We start from the raw sequence: 19,039 nt of genomic DNA on the forward strand, positions 1-19,039 counted from the left end.
GTATTCTGTCTGGACTCCACCCCCACAGTTACCTGGCAATAGCCAGGTAGGCCTGACCCACTATAAAAGAGGCTGCTTGGCCCCTCCTCCCTCTCTTGTGCTCTTGCATCTCTTGCCTCTCTCTTGCTCATTGCTCCCTTGCTTCCCCCCCCCCCCCCCCCCCTTCCCTTCCCCTCTCTCTCCTTATGGTCTCTACTNCCCGCTCCATTCCCTTCCCCTCTCTCTCCTTATGGTCTCTACTATTCTACTCTCTCCTTCTCTTTGCCTTTCTCTGCCTCTACTACTCTCTTAACTCCCCTCCCCCTGCCCTGAATAAACTCTATTCTATACTATAGGGTCCTGTGACTGGTCCCTCAGGGAGAAGGGATGGCTTGACATGGGCCCCACCAAGACACCCCCTTCCCCACACCCCACCAGCTAGAACATATCTTTATAGCTCTTTCTCTTTTTATGATCACAACAGTAGGTTCTATGTAGTCCAGACTCTTGACACGTTCTTAAGAGACTTAAGGCACTTTTTACAATGCCATCAATGAATCTACAACATTTATTTAAAAAACGGGGCCATATCTATTAGCTATAGGTCACCGAGAAAAATGCCATTTTCTATGGAATCCAAATATCTGCCTTCAGAACCTTTGAAGATTGATTTCTGAGAGTAGTTGAAATCAAGTTCTGGCTTCTTTAGAGGTAAGAAATAGACCTTTTCCGTCAGTTGAAAAGAACTTAAATGGTCACTTTTGGAAGATAAACATTCCTGATGTATTATTAGTAATGACGGGGGTGAGTGAGAAGAGAATCCATTAAGTTTCTTCAGTTTTGATATGTACCTCCACTGAACTCTGCATTTCACTGAAACAAAGAACAAAAATTAACCAGATGTATAAAAGTTCTTAACAGCCAGTTCCACTTGCTCTTGGCCCTTTAGAGTCTGCCACAATCGGAACATTTCATTTAAAGAGCCACCGCCGATGAACCTTTTACGTCTGAGCACAGTTTAGCTTCCCACAGACGTCACACAGTCAGAGAGGCACTCAGCTTGGGGTAGAACAGATGTGCTCAAGAATGTTCACCTTGCACTCCTGGGTGGCTTCTGTGGCTCTGTGCAACTGGTTTAACCAGATCAGGAATCCGGTCTGACAGAAGTAAAGTAATAAAAAAGGAAAAGATGAAGAGATTAGACAAGTACTTGGGACCTGTGAACAAGGTTTTAAATACACATTTACGTCTTCATAGTACCAGGAAAGTCAGTGTGTGTGTTTGAACACACGTGTACATAAATCTCTCTCTCTCTCACACACACAACACACACACACACACACACACACACACACACACACACACACACACACACACACCGTTCCCTGTTTTCAAAGGTTGCTTCCCTGGGGCATTCCTCAAGATTTAATAGTCTATTGGAGGGCAGGATTGAAAGTGGTTTGAGGGGGACTTTCCCAGAAAGGTTGAAGATTTCTGAGCTGCCAAGGTTAGCTCCCTCCCTGTTTTCCCTAACCTTGGTGGGCCTGGGCTAGGGAGCCTGCATCTGGCCTGTCCGGCTCTGGCCTCCTGACCCAGACAGCTCCCTCCACAAGGGAGCTCAGGGCCAAACCTAGGTCGCGCCGCCCCCAACCTCGGGGCTGTCTGCCAAGAGTTCGAGGCCACCCCAATCCGGATATGATGAAAGGGAGCCACAGAGAGAGAAGTGTTTGAAGAGTGTAGGAGTGGCAGCGCGAGGGTGAAAGAGACGCACAAGTGGATCCTAAAGTCCTTCCCGGAGGAGAGGGGCTGCCCGGAGGGAAGGGACGGAGTGCGCGGAGTCAGCGCAAGCGGCTGCCACTGTCGCCGCCACTCCCCGGGCCGGCGGGACGTGGTCAGGCTGCCGGGGCGTGATGGGGCCGCGGCCGGAGCCTCGCTGACTACCGGTGGCGGGAGGAAAGGACCCGGAACAGCCCACGGGGGGGATGCCAAGGTAGGTGGAGGTCCCTTAGGTCGCTCTGCCGCCGAGTCCCCGCGGGTCCCCTCCCAGCGCGCGCGTCCCGTTCGCAGCGTCCCCCCCAGGCTGCTTTCAAATCCTAACTTCCCTGGGGTGGAGTTGGAGGAGGGACGCGGAGGGGGAGGGAATGGCCCCGGCACTGCGGCGTGCTGCGCTCTAAAAACAGTTGATCCTGCTATCCCTTTGCTTTTCCCGCCAGAGGCAGGCCGTTTCCTGCACCCAGCACCTAAGCAGCCGGGGTCCGTGCACCCCGCGGGGACGGCGCGGGCTCGGAGTGTGGCCCATGTCCGGCGCGGGTGAAGCCCTCGCTCCCGGGCCCGCGGGGCAGCAGTGCCCGGTCGAGGCGGGCGGTGGCCGGCTGGGCTCCCCGGCCCATGGTGAGTAACGAGTGCTTGCGAGTTGCGAATTTCTGGGACGTGCTTGCACACTTAGGGATGGGGTGGTGGTGGTGGTGGGAGTGGGGTACTGAGAGGACGGGCTTCAACTTCGTAGTTGTGAACTTTTGCACACTTGTGTTACTTAAACAAGTCTGCCGGAGGATCACTGCCCCAGATCAACAACCGGATAGGAGGGCGGGATCCTAGGTCCCTCTACTCCCCTTTCTTGCTAGAAGCTGGTTGACTAGATGGCTTTTACCTTCTGCCTAAGCACTTCTTGGCCTGGGACTCAGGAGGGGTGTGAAGTCTCCAACCCTTGTCTAGTTCTCTTAAGTTCTTATGTTCTTTTCTCATGCAGGGCAGTCTCTGCTCTCTGAGCAAGCATGGGCTCTCCTCATCTTTCTGGCTCTTGTGGGGTACTCTGACCCCCAGGTTAAGCATCTAGGTTTCTGAGACCAGTTTCTTTTGGAATGGCTCATGCATATGTTTTCAATAACGTTTGTTTTGGAATAAACATGTTCCAAGAATGAATTAACTCTTTTGAGTTCTTCCAAAGGGAAAACAAAATCTTTTGCTTCTGGGAAGCTTCCACAACCACATTTTAAAATTCTTTGAAGGTAATAGACTTCAGGTGCTCTTTGGTGGCAGAACCAAACTGTTAACATTTCTCTTCCCTTTTCCAGTAAGGACAATTCAAATGAGAACAGTTCTGACTGGCAGATACCAGATAACTTTCCAGGTCTCCAAAACTCTTGATTTTAAGCATGTCTAAAATCTTGTCTCCCAGTACCCAAATATATATTGCCTTAAGTTTCTTTCTTCTCTTTTTAATGCACGGGGGGGGGGAGGGGAGGAAAGGAGTTGCTGTTCTAGCCAGAGTAGATAGTAGCAGAAAACATCCAAGCTTAAATTGAAATGTTATGTTTATCATTTTGTTTTAGAAGAGTGACTCATTTCTTTTCCTAAACAGAGAGAATCCAAGTGATTAGCTGTAGAGAAGCACAGAACCAGACTGATAAACACGTTTTCTCAGAAGCAGCCCGTCTTACACACACTGTATTGTCAACATTGTCATCTCCCTGCCATTAGCCAGGCCCGCCCACCCGCCACAGTCATAGACACTCTTTGATAGGCTCTTTACACTCCCACTTCAGTCATTAATCACTGCTGGTAAACAATGCTAACGCCAAAAATCAACTGCAAATACTCCAGGTAAAACTATTGGGCGGGGTGTGGTTGCACACGCCTTTAATCCCAGCACTAGGGAGGCAGAGACAGGCAGATTTCTGAGTTCCAGGTCAGCCTGGTCTACAAAGTGAGTTCCAGGACAGCCAGGGCTACACAGAGAAACCCTGTCTTGAAAAAACCAAAAAAACAAACCAAAACAAAAAAGATTGGATTTGAAAATAGCCAAAACGCACAACATCTAGTGTTAACGCTAGGGATGGTTAAAATCTCCTGGAAGAACTTGCCATAGCACCTCCTATGTACAAAGCTGCTTGGTGTCAGGTGATCTGAGCACAAAGAGGAAGACATCTCAAAGGGCCTGAGGTTGATGCTAGCTACAAACAACGTGTATATCTCTCTATGGAAAATCAATGTCCTCTTACATGTGAACATTGCCTTCCTCCAATAGTCCCACCTGCTTACCCTATCGCTGGGCAACAAAACATAGTGTCTGAGCAGAGTAGGACATTAGTGTTCAGTTAATCAAAGTTTAGTTTTAAAATTCTGCACACTAAATTCAGTAAGGAAAATATAACACTTGAGGGACATTTACAGAAGATATTTGCAAAAAAAAAAAAAAAAAAGAACGTGATCTATGTCTTCTGCCGTGTTAAACACACCTATTATTACATGTGCACTTAATACATGAAAAAAGCACATTTAGTATGTTGTGATGAACTATTCACTATGTTAACCCAAGGTGTAATTCTTAAAAATGGGAAGTAATCTTAGGGATTTTTAAAATCTAGTTTGAACCTCCTAATCAGATTCTGGGCTCAGTTCTATAACCTGTAATGTGGTGTTGAGAAACGTAACAGAATAGCCTGTTGCATTTCAACACTGAGTTTGCAAGGTTTTCTCTACTGAGAGGACAGTCCTGGACGCTGACCTTTCTGCTGTGCTTCTGTGAACTTTTCTGTTGCTTTGAAAGCATGGATATTATAGTGCTAATACCTACAATGTTGCCACAGAGGAAGGTGCTTGCATGCTACATGCTATAAATGGGGACCAGGAAAGTGACAGGCAAGGTATTTGTGGGATTCAGTGTCCAGGAAAGGAAGTGGGCCAGGAGATAACACGACTAAGTTCTAGTTAAGTACTGTCATGTGGGTTCATGTCTTCTGATGTCCTCAGGGTTACTGGAAATCTAGATGCATATGTGTATTGTTCCATCACTTTATAGTAACAAATTGAGTCAGTTTCTGTGTGTGTGTGTGCGTGTTTGTTTATTTTCCCCTGTGGCAAAGAACCAACCACATCTGGAGGTTGGATCTGACCTCTGGGCTTCTGATTTGTTGTCTCTGCTTTTGCAAACAGAAAGTAAATGAGTTTTAAATGATTTTCCTGTTTATAACCAACTTCTGAAATATTGAGTTATGCTCTCATGCAAAATTCCTGTAGAAATACCTTGGTAGGTGAAAGGCCATTTGGGCCTCACTTGTTCTCATAAGAAAATGGGTTTGTAGATATGATTCCTTGCGTTGTCCTTTCCTTTTCTTTTGGATTAAGCACTTGGATGCTCTTTCTGCTGTCATGCAGTACTGTAAATGAGAGTCTTTTCTCTAAGCGCTACGTTCAGAAGTTTGTAATTTATATATAGTGGAATCTTTAGAAATATTTTATTCCAATTGGTTATATTTTTAGATGAGGGGAAGGACTCCCAAAGAATTTTAAGTGGCTTGCTCAATACAGCAATTGCCCTACATACATCGACAAACAAGAAATCAGGTGGAGCACAAATAGTAAAATGTACGCCATAGTGATAAATGCTGTTACAGTAGTGAATCGATTCTACCTTGTCACATGGGGAGGTTCACTGAAGTTAATAGGTACCGGGTAGTGTGAATCACTGGAGCCTGTTTCCATCCCAACCCCCACCCAGTGCACTTGCCAAGGCGAACGCTGTTGGACTCAGTGCTGGTATATACTTTAATGTGATAATGTGTGATTTAATGTACTCCTGTCTCTAGGGAGAGTCCTCTGAGACTATTAGGCGGACTTTTCATAGCAGGATGCAAAATGCCAGTGAAGTTAATTAAAAATAATCTAAAATAGAAGTGAGGGAGAGGCTCTTCAAGTTTAAACTGCTTAAGAGGAGCTCTGTCTTAGAAGCTTAGCTGAGTTGTCAGGAGTTTTTAGAGCTAATCAGATTTCCTTTTGGGGAAGCCTGTTTGTTTCAATGTATATACTGTAAGCTTTACATATCTGAATGTCTTCACTTTTGTCATGCTGTTTTATCTCTTTTAAAGATGGCAGTTCTCAAAATTTATTATCTATGGACAGCTTCTGTCATTGGTTCTAAACCGGAGAAGATTTTTGGCCCCAGGAAGATTTTTGACTACATCTGGAGACATGTTAGGTGGTCCCAACATGGCAGGGTATGTCACCAACATTTGGCGACCAGAGGGCAGGGATACTGCTCAGTGCCCTGCATGGCACATGATAGCACAGTCCCAAATTAATAAATAGCCTGGCCCCAAAAGTCAGTATCACTTAGACAGAACAAAACCTTCTGTCCTCATTTCTTGGGCACCAACAGGAACTCATCCTTACTATGGTACATAATAAGATTCTCTGGGCTGAAAATCAGGGAATCTACATCTGCACAAGTTCCAGGGGTACTTGATTCTGTCTAAGGTTTATTAATTTAGAGCCTTTATCCACAAAACATACCCCTTTTATTGACTTTTAAATAGAGAGTAGTCCTTTCTTTTTATGCTGGGAGGGGGAGAAGGGAGTCAGAGTGCAACAGAGACTCTTCAAAAAGCCATAAAAACAACTCTAAATTTTATTAACCCATGAAAACTCTCTACTGATGGCCCCCTCCAATTTTGGTTTTATATTTTCAATTCAATCTTAAAGTACTTCTGAGCTTCGAAAGTATACATACATTCTAAAATAAAGTATGTCTTAAACAATGTAAAAGAGTCATGGGGGGGGGGGGAAAATTGAAGGCATGCCACAATGAATAGGTTCGGACATTTCCTTTGCCACCTTAGTAGAGATTCTTGTCCTGCATCCTTTTATAGCTTCTTGGAGATGCTACTGTAGAGCAAGACACAGGGACAGCTCTCACCTTTCACAGGGGTCCTGTTCATTTGTATGTTGGACTCTTGGTGCCTGGATTACATTTTTGCCTAGAAATAGTAGTAAATTATATTTAGAGCCTTAAAAAGAAATCTCACAAGATTGTTGGAAATCAATTTTATTGAAACTTTCAGGGTTTTCTTTTTGCTTTTTGCTTTTTGTTTTTTGTTTTTTTAAATGATAAATCCCAGACAATATACTGTTACAACTCTGGCGGCCACATCCAAGTAAGAAAGAATAAAACAAAAACAAAACAAAACAAAACAAAATATTAGAAGCTGTCTTAAAACACTTCTCCCATATATATGCTTGAGGAAGGACAGAGATAATTTGGAAAATAGTTGGAGAGCTGCTGGGATTTAAAGGGGATGTGGGAACATTTTTAGGCACATTGAAAGCCAAAGTCCTAACCCTTTCATCAGCATGAGGGGAGTAATGTTCAGTTTATAAGACTGGCTCTGCGAGGGCAAGACTGGTTGTCACAGGATTGTTTCTCCCTTTGCTAAGAGTTAAATAAGTTGCAGAATGCAAACTAGAAAGTTTTAATAACAAAAGAAAGGGAAGGAAGGAAGGAAGGAAGGAAGGAAGGAAGGAAGGAAGGAAGGAAGGAAGGAAGGAAGGAAAACAAGACTGGGATTGAGCTAAAACTGATCAACCTATGCATTGATTTAAGTATTTCGAGAGTTTGAGTGGCCTGGATTGAATGGTAGGAAAAATCAGTTTTATGGTTTAGTCTGGAAGAACAGGGCAAATAACTAGCATGTTAAATATGGTTACATACATGTATATGTATACATATAAACACACACACACACACACACACTATTAAGTACCATAATAGAGGCACGAAGAAAGTTCAGTGACAGAAATCGGAAGACGCCAATCATCTTTAGTTTGGCAAAGTCTTCAGGAAGATGTAATATGACGTGGGCTAGAAAGCATGGTTGTAGGACTTACTGCTGAGAGAGTAGGAAGCATGACTCACAGGGGAGGGTAGATTACAGAAGGTCGGGTACTCCAGACAGATAATTGTGTGGGTTTCAAAAAAGAGCAGAAAATGACAATGGAAACAATCAAGACTTTGTGGCAATTGTCTAGAGGGTTACTACAGTAGTCTGGAAAAAGAGCAGATCCAGGACTGTGCCAGTGCAGGGGACACTGAGGAAACAGATTTAAGAACAGCAGTAAAAATAGGACAACCCTTGCCTAAGAGGGCCCATTGATATTTACTAATCTTTGATTCTTTTGAGGTCAAGTGCAGTTTTCACACCTGTTGATGAATTAAATGGGCATTGTTATGTAAAATATATATTATTTGAAGCTATTGCAAAGGTAGGAATTTAAGGCCAGCTATAGATTTGCTCTGTCACTAGCATGGTAACATGCAGGAGCCTTCAAGTCTTGTTTTGAGTATGTTGAGTCCAGGGAGCTTTCCATTAGTCATAGTCACCAGTAAGTAGCTGAAAACTGGCTTTGTAACTATGTGGAGGTGAATGTCACCATCAGGGAGGTAGACAGTAGGCTCCAGAGTCAGGGAGGGGATGAAATCTTGAGGGAAGGGCTGTACCTTGTATTGAAGTACAAAAAACAAAACAACAAAACAAAACAAAACCCAAAACAAACAAACCTACAGAAGAGGAGTATAATGGCTCTCCAGAAGTATTGAATATTTTAGTGATATTTAGTGGTTACAAGAGGTAAGAATCGTTATTTGTAAAGGATGAACGATGTGCATAGAAGACTTCTCCCAGAATGGCTGGTTGAGAATTCTCACCTTGCTGTGAAGAATACTCAGGAAAGAGGCATCAAAATATAACATGGGTTGATTTGGGTGTCTGTGTTGTATCTCGAGCACTTCTAGCACAAAAAGTCAATTTCTAGAAAGGGTTTAGAGAGTTGGGATAGCTTCCCTTTGAAAGGGTGTGGGAGAAAAGGATTAAACGATAATCTGGAGAAAATTAGATAAAAAGAGACTATTGAAGGCCCAGCTCCTCTCGCTGAAGTAGATGGTAGTATTTGTAAAGAGCAAGGGAGGTCAGGATGAGTCAAGACATTGGAGATTTGTGGTAAATGCTGAAAGAGGAACGTATTCAAGAGGGAATCAAACTGATGCAAACCCTGGGGCTTCTCAGTGAGGCTGAGGGCTTAGCTAAGAATGAGAGGCATGAATTCTGCTGGACAGGGATCAGCATGGCTGACTGCCTTTCTCAGAAGGGATCATGTGGGAGCTTGGGAATAGAAGCAGAGAGAATGGATTGTGGAATTGGCATCGGACTGGGAATTGGCAGGGTTTCAGAAAGCCATGGAAGAAAGAGGGACAAAGGACAAATATCCTGCAGATGTGGCTGGCGTGTCTTTGTACTCATTGGACATCATTTCAGGTTGGTAGAGGAGGAGGGAGGAAGGGAGGAGGAGGAAGATAGTGAAGGAAAGCTCACCAGCTAGCAAACATTGCCACAGGCAGGTGAAGAGCCCAGCAGAGGTAGGGCTGCTTTGTTTGGTCAGTCTGCCTTCAAGGACTTGATATATATGATCCAGTGACCTTTATAGAGCTGTGAGGGAAGCTGTGGAATTTTGGGGTGTGTTAGAGCTTTTCCTGTTTCTTTCAACCTTATTTCCTGGATCTGGTTGAGATGATTTCATGGAAAGAAAGCCAAATAACAGTGCCTTTTACCAGTATTATATTTTCATAGTATTAAAAGGGTGGGGGAAAAATGAGGAAACATAAATTGACCTAGTCTACAGTTATGCCAGTTGAAAATGGAAAGTTGTTTAGAACAACAAACAACAGGGGAAAAATTCCATCTAACTGCATGAGGTAATGTAGATAGTGTCTTGTGTGAAGGCAGAGGCTAAAGTGGGTGATTTCTGTTTCTGTCCCTAAGTATCTGTGTTCGGCTTTTGTTAAAAGGCAACTGTGTGCATCGCCCAATTCTAGACTTTGGGATGATTTTCATGTTGGTGATTCCCTGGGGGCAGACTGAAGAGGTTGTAGTCCTTCTATTTCGGAGAGAGGTTGTATATATGAACTAGTATTTTAGATCTGTCTCCCTCCTTTTTTCCTCCTCCTCCCTCTCCCTTCCTTCTCCGTTCTTCTTGCCAGTAACAGTAGCTCTTCCTGAAAGGATTTAAAAGTCCAGCTCTTCTTTTTACCTTAGCTTACATACCTGGGAGGAGTAAAGCTCTTTAACTGTAAGATTCTGCAGCAGGAGTTCCAGTTCATAATTCTAATTCTGATCACCCAAACTCCAGTAAGCAGGAACTTGCTATTTTAACTCGAAAATGTTAATTTTGCTTGTGGTTTCTACTTGCAGTCTACTTCTGTTTTCAGATTCACGCCCACATGATCTGAACAAAGATGATTCACATACATGTGCCTTTTGGCTCTGTCTTTTTGCAGTCTCAGGAATGAAGCTGGAAATGAGGTTTTATGCTAGCACATACATTTTAGTATTGACATTTGAAAGGGAAGACCCTATTCTCAAGTGTTTTGTGTACCTGCTATATACATGGTCCCTTGAAGATTAGGAATGCTTATGTGCATAGCTGTACCAATAAGGCATATAGCCATATGCACATTGGTGAGGGAGGATGTGAGATCTGCTAAAGGGAATTGCAATCCTTGTTTACATACCACTGGAAGATTACAACAAGAATATGTGGCAGATTAGTTAGTGCCAGTTTTCACTATGGTGGTTGTGGTCTAGTTTTGGAGCTTCTCAGAAATTATAGTGATTGGGACAGACTCTCAGGGTGATGGGAAGCGTTTGGTTTTGTTGGGCTTGTATTGCTGGTGACATCAGTTGAAGAATGCATGACCACAGATCTTATGCTTTATTTCTTTACTCCTTTATGTTGGTTTGAATTTGTGCAGAGTTGACACTCAAAATGAGGTAACTCGTGGTAGAGCAGGTGTCAGAAACTCTGTTTTTGTTTTTGTTTTTCGAGACAGGGTTTCTTTGTATAGCCCTGGCTGTCCTGGAACTCACTTTGTAGACCAGGCTGGCCTCGAACTCAGAAATCTGCCTGCCTCTGTCTCCCGAGTGCTGGGATTAAAGGCGTGCACCCCCACGAGTCAGGTGGCAGAGTATCAGGAGCCAGCTCTGCCTTCCTTCCCCAAAGCATAGCTCTCCTCATCTGTTTCATGATGGGGCAGCTTCTGACCTTTAGAGTGTTTATGAATATAAACCTAGTTTCTTATTTTACTCAAGTTATAAGCACAATCCTTAGTAAGTCCTTTTTTTCATCAAAGGTTTCATATCACTTCTCAGTAAGAAGTAAGATAAATTATCAAGCACAGGAATACAGCAAAGGAGCTCTTGGCCAGAGAACAATGTGAAAAGCATTTCTTTTTGTTTGTTTGCTTAGCAAACAAGTGTTTAATATAATTTTCATATGAAACATATAAACCCAAATAGCATATCTGAGAACAGAAAATACAGTTTCTGGGTAATTATTGATCTAAAGAACATTGTGTTGAGTTTTTCTGAAAGGAAAGTACTCCTTGGGAAGGAAACAGATAGGCAGTCTGTCCGTGAATGGAGATTTATAAGAAGGTGGGAGGGAACTCCTAATGAGCAGAAATGGTAACTGATTAATGTTTAAGACACAAGGAAAACCGGAAAATAAAAGTTGCTCATGGTTCTGTTTCTACCGTTGCCCAAGATGTGGACTTCAGTAGGGAAATAGGCAGGAAGCACTGAAGACTGTGAGGGACTTGGGAAATCACTGTATTTCCTTTGTAAGGATGTTAGGCCTATCAGGATATCTAAGATAAGGGAGCTGTTCAGGGTCATCCTGCAGCTGCAGAATGGGTGAAAGGGAAAGAGATGACAAAGATGGTAGAAATACATCAAACTGGGATGTGGGCTTAAAGGAGAATTGAACAAATGTCGCATCCCAGAGGTAGGGCTGAGAGTGTCCCAAAGCTGAGTTAGGGGATTATTTGAGAGGCTTCTTGTTTAGGTTTCTGAGAACTAGGAGAGGCTCTACCTTCTGACTTGAAATCAAATCTCTTATCAATCATTCGGCAGTGTAAGAAATCAATGTCAATATAATTTTAATTCATACATCATTATTCTGTTTGTGTCCTTACAACAACTTGTAGTGGCCTGCTCTGCTTCTCTTTTTTATTTACTTCAAAGTCAGAGTCTTGAGCTTTGCAATGCTGTTACAGATTAAACAACCCCCTTGGCTCATTATTGAGTCCCGGTGCCCTTCATTCTTGTAAAAGTGCCAAAGAAGGGTTCATTGCTTGGCCAGAGAACCAGAAAAGGAATTTGGTCCTGATCAAATCACTGAGAGCTAACAGAAAAGTGTTTAAGGCTGAGACCACTGAAAGAAGGCTTCTAAAGTACATTATGTATGTGAACAAAAATGTCACAACTAAACCCATGATGGAGTCTGAACACTACACACTAATAATTTTAAAAGGAGGAGGTAAAGAAAAGAAAGGGGAACTAGACAAGATTAAAGATGAGGGCATCATCCTTCTGGCATAGGGGAAGGTGGAAGAGTTCATTCTACACAGTGTTCAGAGACAACTAAGTAAGGAAGCTACTGTGGACACCGTGTGTGGACTTCAGCAATCAGTTATACAGAATGCTTTCCAAACAGTCAATCTTCTAGGTAAGGTTAAGTGGTTTTTTGTTTTTTTTTTTTTTTTTTGGTCTTTTTGAGACAGGGTTTCTCTGTGTAGCCCTGGCTGTCCTGGAACTCACTTTGTAGACCAAGCTGGCCTCGAACTCAGAAATCCACCTGCCTCTGCCTCCGGAGTGCTAGGATTAAAGGCGTGCGCCACCACGCCCGGCTCCTAGGTAAGGTTAAGTAAGACTACTTTGTCCACAGTCAACTAGAGTGCAAATCCAGAGAATGAATCGAGGTAGTTATCACAGGGGAGAGAGAAAAGGAGACATTTTAAAAGACATGGCAGTCACATAAGTCAAGGATAAACATTTATGTAGATTTGTTTGCTTGTCAACTTTGTAAAAAAAACAAACTAAAGCAAATCAATCAAAGTGATCTGAGTAGTGATGTTAGCTAGACATAGTGGAGCTCTTTGAATAAAAGTGATTCCTAGCTGTAGCTTTGCTGGAGTTCTGCTCTAGCAGATTCCTTTCTCCTGGAGGACCAATGTCTGTGTCTCTTGCCAGTTCTTGGGGGATGGTGAGTATTGGATGTTTTCGTCTGAGTAACTCTGGAAGACAAGAATGCTACATTCCATGAATCTTTGAATGTTTGGCTATAGGGTGAGTGTTCCTGGTTGAGAAAATACTGCTAACCTTGAGAATTCCAAGACTCGGGATCAGGTGACTTAAAAGTACATTCACCAGATTAGGAGCGTAAAGGTACTAGAGATTAAGATGTTCTCTTTCCCTTCCCAAATTTCTCTTTCTAATCCTCCTATCCCCCCGCCCTTCCCCACTCTCGCCTCTTTTAAACAAGGACAGTGTGGTATCCTTCTCTCCCTCTCTGATTTACTACAATGTATTTTAAACCACCAATGCATTTTATACCTTTCTTAATGTTCATGCTCAATCATGTACTTCTGTTTTTGTAAATATTTCCGTTTTGCTTATGCATATTTTCCTTTGGCTCCCTCAATAGATAAGCTGGTTCATTTATAGTTGCTTTGTTTATTTTTTGTTTGTTTCTTTTTTTTTTTTTCACTTTGAATCCAATCAGACCTTCCTCTTGAAGGAATTCATTTCAGAGCTTGCTGAAAAGTCTCATCTTAACGCAGGTAACAGTGACTTAACTGAATTGATTTAAGCATTCAATTCAATCCATAAACACATAAATTTATCTGTGATTACATGCTTTTTTCTATTTATAAAATCATGAACGTTTATCTCTATGCCTGTTTGTCTACCAATGCGTGTTACCATGGTTATTTATATGATCTTACATGCTTTTTGGAAAAGGAGATTGTAGTCCGCTGGGAAGAGAAGACAAAGGAAGTTAGATTTGCATGGTTCTGTAAAGGTCATTAGGCTTCGGGGTTGTTGTTTTGTTTTGTTTTGTTTTCCTTTTGGATCAGTGAAAAAGTGAAATTCCAGGCCCCGGGTCTTCCTGAGAGCTGGCTTAATTTTGTTTTTGGTTTTAAAGGTTATATTTGCAGAATTTCCACATTGTTCGGAGCTGCTGGGAAAAGATAGTCACAGGTTTTTTTTTTTTTTTTCATGTTTCTTAGGGATTTTTCACCTTAGATTTCCTTGGATGTTGTCAACTAGAATACAATTGTCTGGGTTTTGAATGGATAATGAAATGACATTGTAGGAGACAAGTTTTATAGATAGAGGATGTAGGGAGGGATAGAGGTTAGTAAAGTCTGACAATATTGATATTTTGGAAACTGTGTCTGTTAATGATTACTGAGCACTTAATTGGTGTATATGAGGCGTAACTTGTATAAGTCCCTAAATTTAAACACAGAGATTTGTATTTTCTTTTCTGTAAAAGATAAGTGCATTGAACAGTTACTAAGGTTTAGGAGGGATTGCGAGGAGAGTTTCTGAGCTCTATCATTGTTTATACATCCACTAAGGAAGCAGCTACCACATAGACAACAAGAGGACAACATATTGTGAGTTTACCCTTGCCTTTTTCAGGAGAATAGTTGAGGGGGCATGATAGTATGTTAAAAAAGAAAAAATAATAAAGAGAATACTAGAAAAGGCTGGGGAAACCCAGCCTCTGTGGCCACAGACTGCTAAGTCAGATGCAGGCATACAAACTTCTTCATGGACTTGACTTGAAAGTATTCTCCCCCTCTTGGAACTGCCTAGTCCACAACAGAAAACAGAAACAAAACCAAAAAACAAAAGACAAAACAAAACCCCACAGCCTCCCATAGGACAGTACTTTTCCTTAGTCTATCTACGGACATGTCGCTTGTGTGGTGTTTCAGAAAGGGATTCCCAAGTGGTTATTGACCTCAACAGCTTACCTCATGATATTTTTATAGCAGGACTTTGAAAGATGGCTATCTAAAAGAACAGTAATAATCACCGTGGGTGAGCTTACTATGAACAAGACATTGCTTTCTAGATATGAGTTCATATACTTGATATAACCTATGTTCTAGTTACATTATTTTTCTCATTTTAAAGATAAGAAAAATCTTACCCAAAAGTAGTTTTTATAGCATTCACATAATTAGTAGCGGTCCCGTTGGTGTGGCAAACTGTTCTCAAACTTGTGCTAGTAAGCATTTCTCTGGTGCAGAGTACAAACTAGGGATCATATGTCTGTCCTGGAGATCGTAAAGGTAATCTTTGTTTACTATCAGGGAAGGATGTACACATCTAGGATGTAAAACGACAGCATTATCCTCTCTTCTTGGAAGGCTGTTTATGTTCAGAACTTTATAGTGTCTCAAAGTTTAACCAAGCATCCTTGCCCAATAACATTGCTAATCCTAGCTCACTGTGAAGCAACAGTCTGTACTCCTTTGGCACTATGGTTTGTTGGAAACATTCAGTTATTAGAGCTGGAGAGATGGGTCAGTGGGTAAAGTGATTGCTGTACAAGTGTGAGGGCCCGAGTTCAGATACACAGAACTCACACTAAAGCTAGGTATGTAACACATTTGTCCCAGCACTGCAGGGGTAGACAGCGGAACATCCCTGGGATCCAAGGCAGCCAAGATGGTAAGCTTCCGGTTCAGTGAGAGAACTTGCCTCAAACAAACAAACAAGTAGTGGAGGAACAATGTAGAAAAAGTGTCAGCTTCCCAACTTCACATCCACACACATGGGTGAGCGTGAGTGCAAACACACACACACACATACACACACACACACACACACACATTCAAGTACACACATGAATATAGCACACACATATTTTGGCTATTAGAATGATACATTTGTGTCTAAACTGGTGGACACATTCTTGTTTAATATTTGAGTAATTTGTCTAATAGAGGGATTGAGTTTACTGGTTTTTTTGTGTACCAAAGAGAGAACTATATAGATTACCTGATGACAGGTTCAAAGCAAAGAACACCTAACTGACATACCAGACTAAGAGCAGACCATGTTCTCCTGTGGTGTTATTCCAGACAGTTTGAGAGAAGGGCTGAGTGATTAAGGAGTTTTCTCTGCTAAAATCAGCTGGGTCACAAGATTCTTCCATTCCCTCACCCAGCCATCCCCTCCATTATCATTGTGTTTCTACTTCCATATTTTACTCTGAGACACCATGTGTCTCCCATCTGTAAAACTGGTCTGTTTTCTTCCTAATTATATCACTGATGGTTGTGAAGATCAACTAAATACTATATATTAAAGTCTTTTGGAAATTTCCACGACAGAACTCTAATTGTGAAATTCATTAGCGTTTTCTTTCAACAAAGCAAAGCATTTTTATCTTTCTCTCAAATAATATTACTGAACAACTACATATCAACTTAATGGCTGTTATATGGCATATATACATTTTATGTAAATTATCCAATTTATTTAATGTTTTTAAATTTTTCTTGCTTGTTACTGACTTTTCTTTCTTGTAGTAAATCAATTACTTGATTTCCCCAAGTGTCTGAGATAAGTAACTAGCATTATCAAGGTTTGAAATTTGGATAATGCCAGCTAGGTAAAATAGTATAGAATTTTAACTGAAATAGAAATTCTATTTACTTGAAATTTCCTATACTTCCTCAGCAGGAGCAATCAAGATTATTGGTGAAGACTGCCTCTCATTATTGATGCTGAACTTCGATCATGTTAGTCATTTTGGAGGAAAAAATAATGAACTTAAATTGATCATTTTGAACCTTTATTTTTTTTTTACCCCTTTGAGTTTTCTTTAGCATAATTCATGCTTGTCACTTCTCTAAGAATGAACTCAAGTCCTATGCCTACAAAGTATTTATTTTAATGTTTTCTTCCATTCTGAACATCCTTTAGTGTGTATGGGAATTTGAGTTCTACTGTTTACCCTTATGCAGAGTCAGTTACATTGTCAGCATGTGACATGGCCTTGGCAGTCCAACATCTCTGTTTTCCCGTGTAGAGGAGGAGGAGGAGGAGCTGAGGGCCGTTCTCTGCTCACACAGCTCTCAGTCTTGGAGTCAGAAGGCTGACCCTGGACCGGTTCCACCTCTATTCTGTTTTGTTGGGTCTTGATTGTTTCATCTGTGTATGTTCAGTCTTCCTGGCTGAGAGATTTATTTTGTAGGACATGGTCTCCTTGCTTATCTGCAATTTGTTTTCCACTTCTCTGTATTGAAGAGGCACACAGGAAAGCTTTGTACACCTGCAAGTACACCCCAATCCTTTGGCCCTGTGGTAATTTTAAAAGACTTTCAAGTTTGGGGTAGCTAAAATGTATTTATTTCACCCCATGTATTGGTAGAACAGGTTAGTACTATATACCATTCAGATTTTTGAGCTTTCATATTTGTCCTGACAAGGAAGTGTAACAAAATATAGATGTGTTCATTAGATGATTAGGTAAACTTTCATTTTTCGATTCCTTAGAATCCTGTATGGAGGAGGTGAATATTAAGATATGGATCTTACTACCTGTCCTGCTTGGACACATTTTTTTCTTGACATCACTCTTCCATTCACAAAGCCATGTGCACTAGATCCTCTAAGGTTAGGGTCTGTGCATGTAGATGTGGCAAGTGTTCTCATCATGGTTCTGACTCATCAGCAAAACCAAGAAGCATGGCTTATAGTAATTCACTACAGAGAGGAGAAGAACCCATTGGCCGCATGTGTAATCTCTTACCGTTTGGTTCATAGTGATGTCCTATGCTAGGGAAATCACTTGGTGCTGGAGATCTCCACCCTAGGCCTACACATAGTAAGTGAATTGCAACCTCAAGTCTTCATATATCCGGAATGAATGCAATGGCTTGAAAAGCAATCCTTAGTTTCCCAATGCACATGTTACACTGCAAACATATGTTGATAATGACCATCTGTTATTAAGCATTGTACCATTCCTACATTTATAATGGTCATGTGATAAATATCTAATATCTAAGTCCTCTGAAGAAGTAGACAGCTTGTTGATACCTGTTGCCAGGGTTGATTCTGTTTGGATGTTGTCCATAACATGAATGATTGTCTATCACTGAAATCCCTCTTTCTCCTTTCCTTCCATTTCTTCAGCGATGAGTGTAAATACTATTTAAGAATCTAATATCTGATATTCCTTTAAGATGAGGAGATGTAAAATAATACAAGTAAAGTGGTGTCCATGCCTTAGCTTTTCCTAGCACTGTTAAATGGCCACGGAAGCTTAGTTTATACAAGTAACGAATTAGCCCAAGGCCATTTCAGTTTTTACTGGGAGCCTTTACTGAGCCTTGCCTTGGGCTGGGTGCAGGAGATTATCACAGGACAAACTAGTGACCAGCTTTCAAGCCAAGACATTTAGTTTTCAAAGGAGGCAAAGTTGGACACCCTGGTGATTGTGATGTCGTAGGACTCTCACATGACTTATTTCCCTTTGAATCTAATGAGAAATGGAGCGGTAGTTTTTTCTTTTCCTCTTTTGACTTCAGGATACTGGGGATCATCTAATTCTAGAGTTTGCAGATAAGCAAATTCATTTTAAAAAGCATGATAAACTGTCTCTTAATAAGAATTTGGGGTAGAAGGAACTCCATCTCCCCTTAGGAGTAGGTTATATCATCATAAATCCATGAGTATATGGAGCACGTGTCATTGCCATTTATTCTGTGAGGATTGGAGTGGGTCTGTGCTTAGCACTCGAATATTGGACATGATTCAAATATGCGTCAAGTGTGTCTAGAGGGTTTATTCATACCTATTTTCTTTTAGTCAGCAATGCCTCATAATGCCTCGGTTTCATGAATTAATTTTAATGGAATTAAACTTGAACAGCTCAAAATTATATAATTAATTTCATTCAGCTTCAATTAAAGTTACTAATTGAATCAAGCCTACTAGCATGACACCTGGCGGCAGTCAGCTTCGTAACAGTGAGAGCACGGAGGACTGCTGATAAGTCAGTTCCTGTGAACTGGTGAGGTCGGAGAAAGTCTTTCTTACTGATAATCTCCAAAAGGCTGGATTTGACTATAGCAGTAAAGAATTCTGGAACTGTTTAAGAAAGTTAAGATTTCAATTGAAACTAACACATCATTTGAAGATTACATTTTCACCTCTGATAATGCTGAATAGATGTTACATAAATCTAGAACATATTGGTTTAGTATACTTTCCTTTATATTTCACTGATGTTTGAATATGGTTTTGCAGTCTAAAAATGCTTAAAACCATCCCCTGCCCTGCTTTTTGTCATAATCTTAGCCTCTGGGTTTCAACCTGAGTTTACACCCAACTATTTCTCATGTGTTGAAATGTGCTTTGTG

The 19,039-nt window shown here is 41.5% G+C and overlaps 1 protein-coding gene across 1 annotated transcript in view; it reads left to right on the forward strand.

Annotated features, from left to right (window-relative positions):
• The first annotated feature begins 1,566 nt into the window (after positions 1 to 1,566).
• Mdfic (MyoD family inhibitor domain containing) overlaps positions 1,567 to 19,039 on the forward strand; it is an 82,205-nt gene continuing 64,732 nt past the window's right edge. Inside the window, exons 1-2 of the mRNA XM_021164706.2 lie at positions 1,567 to 1,969; positions 2,193 to 2,370. Of these exons, the coding sequence (XP_021020365.1) occupies positions 2,277 to 2,370 (94 nt within the window). The 5' untranslated portion in view covers positions 1,567 to 1,969; positions 2,193 to 2,276. The remainder of the gene's footprint in view (positions 1,970 to 2,192; positions 2,371 to 19,039) is intronic.

The sequence above is a fragment of the Mus caroli genome, chromosome 6, assembly GCF_900094665.2.
Source record: "Mus caroli chromosome 6, CAROLI_EIJ_v1.1, whole genome shotgun sequence".
In the NCBI taxonomy this organism is placed as follows: Eukaryota; Metazoa; Chordata; class Mammalia; order Rodentia; family Muridae; genus Mus; species Mus caroli.